At 34.5% G+C, this 15,768-nt stretch overlaps 1 protein-coding gene across 15 annotated transcripts in view; it reads left to right on the top strand.

Annotated features, from left to right (window-relative positions):
- The window catches only part of RAPGEF2 (Rap guanine nucleotide exchange factor 2), a 211,577-nt gene that overhangs the window by 149,605 nt on the left and 46,204 nt on the right, over positions 1 to 15,768 (top strand). For all 15 annotated transcript variants that reach the window (XM_031664190.1, XM_031664192.1, XM_021938903.2 and 12 more), the window contains one exon: positions 7,115 to 7,246. In XM_031664190.1, the coding sequence (XP_031520050.1) occupies positions 7,115 to 7,246 (132 nt within the window). The remainder of the gene's footprint in view (positions 1 to 7,114; positions 7,247 to 15,768) is intronic.

Genomic DNA, 15,768 nt, shown 5'->3' with positions numbered 1-15,768 from the left:
GGGTTTTGGACGAGCCACTTAAGCTCTGTGAACTTCCGTTTCTTATCTCCTTCCTTCCTTCCTTCCTTCCGTCCGTCCTTCCATCCTTTCGTCTCACTCTGTCACCCAGGCTGGAGTGCATTGGCATGGTCTTGGCCCACTACAAACTCTGCCTCCCGGGTTCAAGCTATTCTCATGCCTCAGCCTCCCAAGTAGCTGGGAGGTGCATGCCACCATGCCCGGCTAGTTTTTGTATTTTTAGTAGAGGCGGGGTTTCACCATGTTCGTCAGACTGGTCTGAAACGCCTGACCTCAGGTGATCCAGCTGCCTCGCCGTCCCAAAGTGCTGGGATTACAGGCGTGAGCCATCGCATCCGGCCTGAGCTTTCATTTCTTCGGCAATGAAGTGCAACATCTGGGTTCTTCATAGGTATTAGAACAAAGAGACAATGTATGAAACATTCAGTGCATTGCGTGTTACACAATACATGCCCCCTCGCCCCAAAGCAATCACAGTAATTATTATTAACATTAAGAGAAAATATACAGAGGAGTTTGGAATTTAAAATAGATGAAATACTACCCAGAACATGACTTTTAAATCACCCAACTCAGTGCCAACAGTTGCTGTGTTTTTCATTGAAAGTTCTTGGACTGGTAATCTAGAGAATTTTTTGGAATCTCCCAGAGGGATTCGTGCTTTTCAAATGAGTCGTTGTTGATGGTTGAAAATGAATTGAAAAGGAAAAGGAATTATATGCAGAGTGCATGCCTGTGTATGTGCATTTGTGTGCGTGTGTGTGTGTACGTATGTGTATTTGAAGTGAGAATAGTGTGGCTGTCACTTGAAATCTATCATAAAACTGTTTATTAACAGGCAACAGGACATTTCATTTGGCCATATATACATTAATCAACTACCTTCGTGTTTCTATGGAAACTTGTATAAACAGTTGGATTGTACTGTTTGAGGTCTCAAATAAACATTTCCATTTTGAAAAAAAGACAGTTATCTTTTCAATGACACTTTCAATGGTTCTAATAATAATTCTGCTGTTATTCTTGATGCCATATATCTCAGATATCTTTCTTAAAGTGATAGAATTCATTGACTAGCTAGCATGGGAGAGCGCGCGCAAGAGAGCGTGCGCACACACATAGTATTTTTTCTGACCTTCAAATGTTGGGGAAATTATACATAAGACAAGGTTTTGTTTCCACCAAAATCAACTATCAGAAAATAAGTCACCTTAATCTTTATATAATGAAGTTCTCTCTCAATTTATTGTTTTTAAACAAGAATGTATTTTTTCCATAAGGAAAATAAATCAGAAATGACCTCAAGCGATCTTAGCTTGGAATGTTTGTAAGAGTCACATGATGGCATTGGTATAAGGGAGTTAAAGAAGTTTTACGTAGATTTAATAATGAGTCCTGAAAATATGATCTCAAAATTGCAATTGCTGGATATTACCATAAACATTGTAAAGATCAATTTATAAAGCAAAAAGTAAATGATTGTCGTTGTAAAGAACTTGCAAGAAAAACGAAAAATCAGCTTCACGAATGTTGTACAGCACTATGTCATGTATAGACACATCACTACCTTAAACAAATTAGAAGGAATGTAAACTCAATTGGATGAGTCAAAAAGTGAGTCAGCTTTGCAAATGTCAAAGTCATTGATGTTGGAGATGCAGATGTAAAGTTTTGTGAGAGCGAGAAATTATTTACAATTAATATTTTATTTTCCATGTGATTTTGAAATTTGTATTACACTAGTAAGTTGACATAAATAGCCATTTGATTGTTTCATCGATATCCATGAGAATTTTCAGGTCAGTTAGTAAATTAATAAATATATTTAAGTTTAACGCTTAAGTGTGTGCTCCCTAGCCATTTGTCTGGGGCTGCCATCTGTTTCCATCACCTTTTTGCTGTGTGATCTTGATGCAAGTCACTTTTCTGCATCTGAGGTTTCCTCCTACATAAAATAGTCCTACTAATACCTACTTTGTAAGAGTGTTGTTAAAAATTAAGTGAGCTAATATATGCAAGTACTTAGAGTAGATAATGATAGATGAAGCCTTCAAGGATGGGTGTTGTATCTAGGGTGTATATAAAGGGATTATGAGAGGAGTCAAAATTACTATGGTAAATAATATTTAAAAGTCTAAATGTTTACTTTTTCTGGTGTTCTTAAAGAGATAGGATTTAAAGAAATAAAAGTTGATCAGATTATAAACTGGTCTTTAAAATGAGCTACTAGTAATACTTATATAAAGTATTACTTTATATATTTTAATACTAATATACTTTATAAGTATTACTTCATATATGCATAAACCTAAAATTAATATTATCTGATTTAAATATAATATATAATTAATATAATCTAAGTCTGATTTAAGAACCTGATTTAAATATTATCCTTGTTTCTTATGTATTTAGCAGTGTTTGTAGTTAAACTGTGATTCAACCATTTGCCTAAGAGTAGTTTATTAAAATTGTGATTCACAGGTGGTGTTTTTTAGGACTATAGGTTGCTTGTTCCAGGAACAAAAAAAATTAAGCAGTAATATATTTATATAATCAAATATTAAAATAAATATTTAAGTGATAAAAATGAAAAATATAGGTGAAAAGATTCCTTGGAATTGTGTTCTTAATGAATTGTTGGAAAATACATTAGTATTAAAAATACATAAAATGTGTTACTTTCTCATTTAATTAACTTAATTATTGATTTTATTCAAGTAATTACTGTATATTTCTAGTTTTATAAAATTTTTTTATTTTTTGAACAGAATTTCTGTTATAAATGGTGGCTGCAGTTGCAAGATAATTCACAACCTCAATTTAATCTGTAATTTAATTAAATAGCATACTAATACATAGTAATTTAAATTGGCACTGGGTCAAGCTTAGAAAAAGTTTAGAGTAAGGGATGCTTGCTGTCATGTTGTGCCTTTCTTGTATATATTCCTCAGATCTCTGTTGCCCTGATGCCCTTGGGTTTAAACATGGGCATCTGCCCCTGTGTCTGCCTCCTGACTCTTAACCCCTACATGGTTTATTTGCCTCCTAGAAACTCCATTTTTCCTAGGCATGGGCTCAGGCCTCTATTCCATTAGAGTGTCATGGCAGAGCCAAATCAGTGCATTTCAGTTTCTTTCCTTATGGGAACACCTTTTGTAACATCTGCCATTGCATAACTTGACTGATGTGTATTGTCAGTAAAATTTAATAATAATACCAGATGTAGTGACTCATGCCTGTAATCCCAGCACTTTAGGAGGTTGAGGCAGGTGGATCACTTGAGGCCAGCAGTTTGAGACCAGCTTGGCCAACATGGTGAAAGCCTGTCTCTGCTTAAACAAATAAAGTAAATAAATAAATAAATAGCCGAGATGGTGGGCACCTGTAATCCCAGCTTTTTGGGAGGCTGAGGAAGGAGAATCGCTTAAATCCAGAAGGTGGAAGTTGCAGTGAGCTGAGATTGTGCCACCACACCCCACCCGGGGCGACAGAGCAAGATCTGTCTCCAAAAAAAAAAAAAAAATAATAATAATAATAATAGTAATAGTATTGTTATCCTAATTGGTAGGAAAAGATTTTAAGGTTTTTTTGAACATGGCATCTATTCTTACATATCTCATATTAAAAGGTATTTAATTAATGCTAATGTATATATCATTTACTTTAATGTATCATTATTTCATGCCATTCTGCAAAGAACACAGATAGTGGAGAGAAAGAGATAAAAACAGTGTTTGCAGTGGCTCACACCTGTAATCCCAGCCCTCTGAGGAGGGAGGATTGCTTAAGGCCAGAAGTTTGAGACCAACCTGGGCGACATAGAGAGACCCTTTTTTATTACCTGCAAAAAATTTTAAAATTAGCTGGGCATGGTGGCATGTGCCTGTGGTTCCAACTACTCAGGAGGCTGAGGTGGAAGGATCACTTCAGCCCAGGAGTTTAAGGCTACAGTGAGCTATGATTGTGTCTCTACATTCCAGCCTGGACAGTTGAGGAAGTTCCCTGTCTTTAAAATAAAAATAAAAAATAAAAAACATTTATTTTCTGTTGTTTGTAACTCCTGTCACACAGTGAATTTGGAGGTAGTAGAGGTTTAGAGTTAGGAATGTCTTACTTATCTTGATATTCTCTGCCCCTAGCAGAGTGTATGACACGGCAGATATTCAATAAGTATTTATTAAATATAATTGAATTTTTAAAAGCAAAAATATTTCTCTTTTGACAGTCTTATGGTTCTGGGCCTAACATTTCCATGTAATTCTGATATTTGTGACTGTAAGTAGGCAGAAATGAATAGATTGTGGTATCTAAAAGCTGGATAAACGTCTCTTCTGTTAGGTTTGGAGCTCTTACAGCTCCTAGTGCTCTCCATACAGTGAATTCTTAGTCAGGGAAGATGACCAGATGATGGAGTCTAAAGAGAAGAGAATTCTGTGAGACCTGAATAAATAAAGTATAAAAATTCATTAGATTGTTTTATCTTCATTTGACACATTAATTTTTTAAAAAAAAATACACTATGTGGCATGTCAACCTGAGTCATGTCTGCAAAAGATAATCAATAGAAATCAGTTTATTGTTCTCTAATTACATGTATTGATTGATGCTTTTTAACATCTCTAAGCCATAGAGTAATGTTTCCCCAGTTGCCTTCTGCAGTAAGTGACTGAATTAAATGGAAGAGTAGCTAAGACAATGAAGGGTCTCTATCCTGCCTATTATTTATTTTAATATCTGATCACCATCTATTTAGCTACATGTAAAATTATAGTCATTAATACATATCTGTAAACTTGTATCTTGGAATTGTTCCTGAAGAAGTCCTGCAAATATTTCACTATTCTACATTATGAATGAAACATACAAATTCTGAATTTAGAGGTATTTGCCTATCCCTTACAGATAAGTTGTTATTCTCCTAAATATTACATATTTTACAACATCTTCAATTACCAGTTTCTTTTTTTTTTTAATTTATTTATTATTATTATACTTTAAGTTGTAGGGTACATGTGCATAACGTGCAGGTTTGTTACATATGTATACTTGTGCCATGTTGGTGTGCTGCACCCATCAACTTGTCAGCACCCATCAACTCGTCATTTACATCAGGTATAACTCCCAATGCAATCCCTCCCCCCTCCCCCCTCCCCATGATAGGCCCCGGTGTGTGATGTTCCCCTTCCTGAGTCCAAGTGATCTCATTGTTCAGTTCCCACCTATGAGTGAGAACGTGCGGTGTTTGGTTTTCTGTTCTTGTGATAGTTTGCTAAGAATGATGGTTTCCAGCTGCATCCATGTCCCTACAAAGGACACAGACTCATCCTTTTTTATGGCTGTATAGTATTCCATGGTGTATATGTGCCACATTTTCTTAATCCAATCTGTCACTGATGGACATTTGGGTTGATTCTAAGTCTTTGCTATTGTGAATAGTGCTGCAATAAACATACGTGTGCATGTGTCTTTATAGCAGCATAATTTATAATCCTTTGGGTATATACCAGTAATGGGATGGCTGGGTCATATGGTACATCTAGTTCTAGATCCTTGAGGAATCGCCATACTGTTTTCCATAATGGTTGAACTAGTTTACAATCCCACCAACAGTGTAAAAGTGTTCCTATTTCTCACCAGTTTCTTTATAAACACTGTTAATAAGATAGGTTTGCGATTATTTCACTTCTCCAAGCTCCCTCAACAAATAGATTTTTCTCCATTTATTTGGCATCTAATTATATGCCCCTATGAAGTTTATGTTTAAATCTTCCCTTTGTATGCCTCGTATCCCATAAAGTTATTATTTCTAAACAGATTGTATGTAAATATTGTTCAATATAATTCACTTAAGGTAGAGGGGGTGTAATCCATTCAGAGAGTAGGTCTGAATTAATATGGGATATAAATACATTTTGCCTACTTGGAGCTCTGAAGTATCAAAATCCATTGAGCATTGTCACAAATCCGAACTGTCTCCCTTGTGAGGCCTACTCTAAACTATGCCCTAACATTTTGGAGGGGGAGAGGGAATGAACCTCAAAAGGTAGATGGGAGTATTACTAAGGTTAACATTTATTTAAGTTGTAACAGTTAGTCCTTATATTTATAACTATTCACCAGCTAAATAGGATCAATATGCAGGAAAAAGGGAGTGTTATCAGTATTTCATGATGCTAGTTAACATGTATTTTGAAATGCTGTTTAATAGCTCAGTAGTATAATATGTGATATTATAGATAAAATGCCTTTTTTATTCAAAAGAATTGGTAATAACTGATAAGAGTGTAAGATTCTTCAGAACATTACATCTGTTTTCTTAGATTCTCACATGACTAGGGCATAATAAGAGAAAAGAGACTCAGTAAATATTTGTCAAATAAGCCATTGTATGAGTGGGTTTTTTTAAATGCATTTTCTCTGGTATATAAGGGATGCAGAACACATAAAAGATGCTTAGTGAATGTGTTTATTTTAATAGAGACTGTTTTTATTTAAACATGAACATGTAGAAAGTTGATATTTATGTATATGAGTATAGATAGGTAAGTGTTGTCCATAACTTTTTCAATTCTAAGATCTTTGATGGCATTCTTCTCTCTTCTTTCTAGAGCCTAGTACAGTTGCTTGTATGGCAGTATATTTCATCAATTCTAAGATGCTCTCTTTTTTCTTAACCTTTAAACATCATTTGGATATAAAAGAAGCTTAAATGTGTTTTCTTGTTTAAACTGCTTTTTGCCACAAAGTTACATTTGTGATGGCTAATAAATAGTAGTAGCCTAATTTGCTCATTGATGTGTGATTGGAAAATTTTAGCTAACTAAATTAAATACCCAAGTTTATCTTAATCACCAGACCTACCTATTTAAAGCATTGAATTTAGTGTTATTTAAGGTTTACTGTGTGCTCGTACACTTTAAAAATTATTATGTGATTTTTGGTAAATAAGACAATATTTAGTAATTTGTGAATGTGGAAAATGAATACCATTTTTACTTCAATGGGATAGGATAAAATATGACATTTTAATTTTAAAATGTCTTCTTGGAGTTCTTGATTCAGATTGTAATCCTAGTTTTTCCTGCTCCTTCCATAGCTTCCTGCAGATTTCACAAAACTGCATCTCACTGACAGTCTCCACCCACAGGTGACCCACGTTTCTTCTAGCCATTCAGGATGTAGTATCACTAGTGATTCTGGAAGCAGCAGTCTTTCTGATATCTACCAGGTAAGAGACTGTTTTCCTTGTCATTTGCTTCATTTTCATTTATTCCAAGACATTTTAAGGTTCTCAGCTGATAGAATCTATAAAGTAAATACATGTGTGTATATTACATGTGCATGTATGTACAAAAAATATTAATGTTTATTTAATATATGTTATTTTTAGGGTGTAGAACTGTCTAATTGTACTGCCTCTGCTATTACAAGTTATCAAAGTGTTTATTTTTTTATTTGTATAAAATATATGGGGTAAAAGTGTAAAATTTTTGCTTGGATAGATTGCATAGTGGTGAAGTCAGGGCTTTTAGGTTATACATCACCCCAATAACTTACATGGTGCCCATTAAGTAATTTCTCATTATCCACCCCCTACTCTCTCATGCTCTGAGTCTCCACTGCTTATTCCACAGTCTGCATCCATGTGTAAACATTATTTAGCTCCCACTTGTGACTGAAAATGTGGTATTTGTCTGTCTGTGTCTGACTTATTTCAAATAAGATAGTGGCCTCCACTTCCATCCATATTGCTGCAAAAGTCATGATTCATTTTTTATGGCTGAATAGTATTTCATTGCGTATATGTACTGTACTTTATTCAGTCATCCATTGATGAACACTTTGGTTGATTCTGTATCTTTGCTATTGTTAATAGTGCTGCAAAACACATACAGGTACAGGTACCTTTTTGATATAATGATTTATTTTCCTTTGGGTAGATACTCAGTCATGAGATTGGTAGATTGAATGGTAGTTCTGTTTTTAGTTCTTGGAGAAATCTCCATACTGTTTTTCATCAGAGGTTGTACTAGTTTACATTCCCACCAGCTGCATGTTATTGTTCTCTTATCTCCACATCCTCATCATCTGTTACTATTTTTGTCTTTTTCATGACAGCCATTCTGACTGGTGAAAGATAGTATCTCATTGTGGTTTTCATTGGCGTTTCTCTGATGATTACTGGTATTAAGCATTTTTTCATATGTCTGTTGGCTATTTGTATGTCTTCTTTTAAAAATGTCTATTCATGTCCTTTCCCCACTTTTTAATGGGATTATTTTGTTGTTGTTGTTGTTGTTGTTATTCAGTTGTTTGAGGTTCTGGATATAAGTCCCCAGTAGGATGCATAGTTAGCAAATATTTCTCCCATTCTACAGATTATCTGTTCACTCTGTTGATTATTTCTTCTACTGTGCAGAAGCTTTTTAGTTTAATTAAGTCCCATTTGTCTGTTTTTGTTGCCTGTGCTTTTGAGGTCTTAGTCATGAATTATTTGCCTAGACCAGTGTCCAAAAGAATTTTCCCTAGATTGTCTTCTAGTATTTTTATAGCTTTTGGTCTTAAGTCTTCAATCTGTTTTGAGTCGATTTTTTTTATATGCTGAAAGATAGGGATCCAGTTTCATTATGCTGTATATGGCAACCCAATTTTCCCAGCACCATTTATCAAAAAGGGTAGCTTTTCCCCAGTGTATGTTCTTGGCTTTGTCAAAGATCAGTTGGCTGTACATATGTGACTTTATTTCTGGATTCTTTATTTTGTTCCATCGATGTATGTACCTACTTTTATACCAGTATCATGCTGTTTTGGTTATTATAACCTTGTAGTGTAATTTGTTCTTTTTGCCCAAGATTGCTTTCACTATTCAGGCTCTTTTGTGGTTACATATGTACTTTAGGATTTTTTTTTTTCTAATTCTGTGAAAAATGATGCTGGGATTTTGATAGGAATTACATTCAGTCTGTATATTGCTTTAGGCAGTAAGGTCATTTTAGTGATATTAACTCTTTCAATCCATGAGCATGGGATGTTTTCTCATTGTGTCATCTACAATTTCTTTCATCAGTATTTTGTAGTTTTCCTTGTAGAGCTTTCACCTCCTTGGTTGAATATATTCTAGGTTTTTTTTTTTTTTTTTGGTAGCTCTTGTAAATGAGATTGCTTTCTTGATTTTGTTCTCAGCTAGATTGTTATTGGTGTATAGAAATGCTACTGATTTGTGCACATTAATTTTACATTCTGAAACTTCCCTGAATTCTTTTATCAAATCTAAAAATTTTTTGATGGAGTCTTGAGGGGTTTCTATATATAATGAGATCACTCCGTCAGTGAACAGGGATAATTTCACTTCCACTTTTCCATTTTGGATGCCTTTTATTTCTTTCTCTTGCCTAATTGCTCTGGCTAGGACTTAGAATACTATTTTGAATAGGAGTGGGAAAGTGGGCATCCTTGTTACAGTTCTTATAGGGAATGCTTTCAACTTTTCCCTGTTGAGTGAGATGTTGGCTGTAGGTTTGTCTAATATTACAAGTTTTTCTTATTAAAGTCCATACTGAGTGTGACAAAAGGAAGGGCCTATTCAGAGTGGATCATTGAATTATCTTCCTTGTGTTTTTTAAAAATTACCTTTAGATTTAGTATCTGCTTAAAATAAATTTTTATGATACTGATGGATAGAAAATAAGCCAGAGCTATGGGATTCCAAAAATGTTTTTAAAACAAAATAATTTTAATTCTTAAGAAATATTCTATTAGCTTTGAATATGCAAAGTTAGGAAAAGAGACTGAAATATACACAAAAAATCCTTATTTGGGCCTTCAAATACATTCTACTACTATTGGATTGTATATGGTTTCAAGCAAAATAGCATTATTCTTACTTTACAAAGAATAACTCTTGGCTTATTAGGAACTGTGGCATGAAAAAGCCATAAAAGTAACTTTCTTTAGAGACAATATAGTTATGAAGGATCATTGTTGTATTTAGTCAGTGACGTTTTTATTTTTTTAATTATTGAAAGTTAGTCAACAATTAAGAATACCGTCAATACAAGACATACCCGTTTAGGTCCTGAATTTAGTAGATCTTGGAAAATAATTTTATTTTAAAGAGACAGTATGCTAGTTATATACTTTTCTCAGTTTACTTCCACATCACATACACACAAACATACCATTTATTCTGAAAGTTGATTTTTCTAAACATTTATCGAAGAGTTCCCGTGTGTAAAACAATCAACAGTATACATAAAAGCTGTACTTTAGCTTATATTAATTGAAATATTATGGCAGAGCCTTTGTCCTCTAAACTTTGAATTATTATTATACATATTGAAAATCTATAGTGAGAATACAGCTTGAGGTTACAACAGTTATCACTGTTCTCATCAGATAAATACAAACTTGGATGAAACTCCTAAAAGGTAAATCTGTTAAGAGAATGAAGTAACTTGTTTGGCCAGGTGCAGTGGCTGATGCCTGTAATCCCAGCACTTTGGGAGGCCAAGACAGGCAGATCACTTGAGGCCAGGAATCTAAGACCAGCCTGGCCAACATGGTGAAACCCCATCTCTACGAAAATACAAAAATTAGCCAGATGTAGTGATGCATGCCTGTAGTCTCAGCTACTCAGGAGGCTGAGGCACGAGAATCTCTTGAGCCTCAGAAGTTGTCACAGCAGTGAGCCGAGATCTCCCCACTGCACTCCAGCCTGCGGGGCAGAGCGAGACTCCGTCTCAAAAAACAAAAAAGTAACTTGTTTGTATAATTGATTGAGGCATATTCTGAGGGGAATTCTAGTCATATGTGCTTTTACCTTGAATAGGCTGGATAAGTACATGAGGAAATGCAGATGGTACTTCTTCTGCCCCTGGTTATCATCTGAATGTCTGTGAAACCAGAGTGTAGGTGAGAGTTCCTAATTACTCTAACTTAGTTGGAGCTTGCAGCCTGCTATCTGGCTTTATCTTAGGGTGTAGATGAAGAAGAGGATCCCTGTGCATATCATTATAGTTGATTGTCAGAGCTATTTGTTTCAAATTTGATGACAGGCATATAGCCTGTAAGTATGTATCCATCATAAGGAAAAATCCATAGATGTATCTAAGGATCTAGTTATTGGCTGTGCAAAACTTAACATTTAGTAGAGATTTTCAGTAGACCACTTCTATTATCTTTGAATCAGAACTTAAAATGAGAAGTCTGACATGCACCTGGTTCAACTTCCAAATTTACATTTGAATCCTCTGCTTCTCTCCTGTGAATCAAGCATCCAGTTTATTCTTGAACAATTCCAAGGGTGAGCAACTTTCTCCCACAGCAGCCCATTTAATCTTCATACAGTTCTGATTTCAGAGGTCTCCTGTCACATTGAAGTGAGAATAAACGCTCACGAGATGGACACAGATTGAATTTGAATGCTGTACACCAGGGAGATGTGGATAGAATAATGTTGCTGAGATGGTGGGAAGAGAGGAATTCGTGAGTGAATTCTTAGTCATTCATAATGACTAACCTTTAGAGAAGAAACACTCCTCTGTTTTAACAGGGACACATCCTGGGGAGTTTGGGAGTTGAGGGAGTTCCTGTCTTAGACTTCTGTTTTCTCTCGGAAGAGTTGAGTTCATTTGTTGAGAGTGAGAGGGTTGGCAGGTAGAGAGTTTTAAGGAGAGAGAAGTTTTGAAATAATAGTTGCAGAGAGTAGGAGAACAAATTGACCAGAGAAATGGAGACTGAATTGAGTTAGTGCCCTCAAATATAAAGTGATTTCTCTGCTCTGTTAAGTAATTTTCTCCACAGTAAGCACAAAGAAAGCAAGGATTTGACTTCACCCAGGACTGAAATTTGTTAAGTGACTGTAATACAAAGACAGGTGGAGCAACAAGGCAAGCAGTTTTCTAACTGCAGATCACAGCTTTTGTATGCCTCTGCCTGGAATGTTTTCTCCTAGCTTGATCCTTTTCAGCCTTTGTTTTCAAGTATCATCTCCTCAGAGTTGTTTCTTTATAACCCTCTGTAAAGGAAATCCTCCATTTTGATTCCTTTCCTGCCTAATCTTTTTGTTTCCTTCCTAGAACACTGAGTGAAACAATTATTACTTTTTATGTTGTCTCTCTGCCTAGTAGAATGACACCTTCAAGAAGGCAGGGAACTTGTCTGTCTTGTCTCCATTTTTTCTGCTAGAGCCTAGTACAGTGCCAGGAAATTTTAGGCATTCAGTAAAGATGTGTTGAATGAATGTAATTGAAATAATAGACATGGGAGTATAAGCTGGATATGAAAGGAAGTTGAGACAGGAGGTGTGAACACTAGACATAGAAGGTAGTAGAGTCTTGAGCAAAGATCCTTCTTAAGTTGAAAAAAGGTTACCTTAGAAGCAGATGGAGCCAGGTCGAAAGAATAGAAGGTTGTTGGTGATTGAAAGCTTTAATGCCTAAGTTAGTGATACGAGACAGCGCCATTTCCAGCCATGATAAGTTCCTGGTTAAATGGTGTGGCCATCAGAATCACAGCAAGTGGCTTAGGCTAACCGGAAATAGTTATACAAAAATAGATAGATCAATAGAACAGAGAGTTCCAGCAAAATTGAACTCGTGTAAGGATGTAATATGTGATAGAGGAAACTTCATAAATCAATAAAGTGATGGATCATTCAATAAATGGTCTTTGGAGTTGGGGAATCATTTTGTATCGTAATTAAAATAAGTTCTTGATAAACTAAAGAGTTAGCAAACAGTGTTTTAGTAAAGGATCAAAACATTTTGTAATCAAAACATCAATTGATATGAAGATTTAAAGTCAGAATATAACTGATTTATGCAAATTAGAAAAATAGCTCACAATGTTGAAATGTTCAAAGGACAGTAGTAGGTAACTTACAGAAAAGAAAATGCAAATGTCTACACCTTAAGTATTTGAAACATAATAGTAATTGAGCATATAAGGACTTAAATATGAAATTATTCTGCCTATCAAATTAGCACAGATTTTCTTACCTAAAATAAACATTTATAGACATTTTTATATACTCCTTGTAGGATTGTAATTTTGGGGAAGCAACCTAACGATTTACATTAAGAGCTTTAAAAATCATTCTTCTCTTTTAGGCATATATATGCATTTAATAAGCAAAACTTTTTTGGCAAGTGATTTTAAAGTGCTTACTGATAAAACATGCAGTATTTGATTTTTATTTTAGTTATATGAATACTTCAGTAGAGCTTTATGGCATAAAAAATTTTTTGTTAATTTTCTTGATTTTTTAAAATAATGTAAAATAAATTGGTTTTAAGAACTGTTCACAATAGCAGAATAGATTTAGTCCCTTTTGATTTAAATAGTGGAGCTTTCAGCATTGATCTGAGAATATTATTTTTAAAAGAATATCACTATTTAAATATTAATGGACAGCAAAATCTATGTTAGTCTGTACATGTATAGGAAATTAGACAGGAGTTACTCGGCTAAACCTTTCTCCTTGTTCCTGTAACAAATATATCCAGATAAACTTTTAAATATAAAGCATCTGTTTTAGTGTCTTTATTTAGAAAAAAAGGGCTTAAAGACACACATGAGTCTTAGTAGTGTTATTTGGAGGAAGCTAGAAAACAATAAGTGTTATGTTTAAATGCAAATATGTATTTAAACTTTGTATCTTTTATGACTTAGCAAAGTTGAAAACATTTTATTACTGTATTATGTTTCAACTATTTCTTATAAGACTATTGAGAATGTTGAGCAACGTGCAGAGTACTTAGTATTTCTTGGTTGGTCACACCTGATTTTGAATCCTAGCCAGTTACTGGGTTTTGTTTTGCTTACATTGAACAACTTATTTAATTTCCTTGACATTTTCTCCTCTGTAAAATAGGGTTAATAATACTAACTTGCTGAATTGATATGAAGATTATTGTTTTAAAACATCAACTTCAGTGCTAGATACATATGATAGTCATTCAATATAGGATCACTATATTTATAATCGTTGTATGAACCAGTTGGCCAGAATGTGTTGGTGCAGTTAGTCTAAGATACTGTTTTACAAGGAGAGTGCAGCATTTAACAGAATTTTTTGGGATTTTTTGGTCAAATTCCACAAATATAAATTGTGTGCAAGGTTCATTGATGGTATGGGGAGAGGTAGAAGGTGTACGAGTACTAAGATGAAGACTGCGTCCCCTTGAGGAAGGGACTTTTGATCTACCTTGAGACTGGCTTGCTTTCTCCCATGTATGATCCAAAAGCAGTCCTGTGAATAGTAACAAGCTGTACCTACAGTTTACATCAGTGATAAGATGGGCTTGTAGAGGTTAAGCGACTTTGCTAAAATCACATCATGAATAGTAGAGGTGAGATTCGGAGTCACGAAACTGAGTTTGTTCACACAGTTAATACTATATTCTAGGCACTCTTCTTAAGTTTAGTACTCCTTCTGGAGACCAGTTTGTGTTCCTCAGTCTCTAAACATCTTGTCCACAAGGCGGTGGTATTATGAAATTAGTAGGTCCCTGAAAAGTTGTTTATCACATTCTTTTAAAAAGTATGATTTAGGGAATATGTAGTATTTTAAGGTAAAATGGATATTTATTCTAAATAATCTGTAAATTTTTGGTTTAGTAAATGTTATGCATAGTTTGTTTCTTAAAGCATGGAATGCACATAGAGATAGCAAGCAGCTGTGATCTTTTACATAAATAAAGTGGAAGGTTCCGTTTGGGAGAGAGAAATCCAGCTGACAGTTGAAAGTCTTTATGTTCTGCTTAAGACTTAAATATAAATAATTTAAATGATAGTTATTTCTTTGGGGTGGTATAAAATATATTTCAATCTTTTCACATACATTAGATGTTTTAAAATTAAAGAAACTTTTAGTTATATAAATTATTATTGAAAATAAAGATTTTTTAAATTTCTGTCTTTGGTAGTGTCCTTCACTCTGTGCTAATATTAAAGAATGTTTATATAGAGAACTGATAATATTTTTGAAAATATAAGATGATGAGTAATAGTCTTCAATGTGAAGATGATACTGAGGTGAAAATGTGATCATAGCAAGCATTAGCAAATTATATTTCTAGACTTCAGGGTCAGATGCTGATAACAATGTTGACCTATTTTCTCTAACCAGAACCTTGGCATACTATATCACATCAAGTTCTACTTCAGTTTCCTTCTTGAATCTAGCAATGATGCAGTTAATTTTGAGTTTAAATTACGAGATGTGTTTCTGAGTGTGTCACAGTTCTGTCTGTATGGGCTGCTGTGGCTTACTGCTCTCCTGCCTGCAGTATCTCTGCTTATTAATGACCAGGCCATTGAACTTTCATAAACATTAGGTTTTCTGTCTTCAATTATTTTCCCTTTAAGTTTTTTAAAAAAATAATATATGCATTTTAGTTCAGGAAATTGTACCTAAAGAACATAAAATGTGATTAAAACTCATTGTTAACACATGCTGGTGTTATTTCAAAATGTAGGATTAAATCTTATATTCTGTGATATGAACCAGGACTTCACAAAACTGAAACTTTGTTGATAAGAAAATAGCACAGGCTGGGCGCGATGGCTCATGGCTGTAATCCCAGCACTTTGGTAGGCTGAGGTGGGCTGATCACTTGAGGCCAGGAGTTCAAGACTGGCTGGGCCAATGTGATAAAATCCCATGTCTCCTAAGAGTACAAAAATTACAAAAATTAGCTGGGTGCAGTGGTACACATCTGTAGTCCCAGCTGAGGCATGAGAATCTCA

This window comes from Papio anubis, chromosome 3, assembly GCF_008728515.1.
Source record: "Papio anubis isolate 15944 chromosome 3, Panubis1.0, whole genome shotgun sequence".
In the NCBI taxonomy this organism is placed as follows: Eukaryota; Metazoa; Chordata; class Mammalia; order Primates; family Cercopithecidae; genus Papio; species Papio anubis.
Note: the sequence above shows the minus strand (reverse complement) of the source record. Positions and strands in the feature narration are given on the sequence as shown.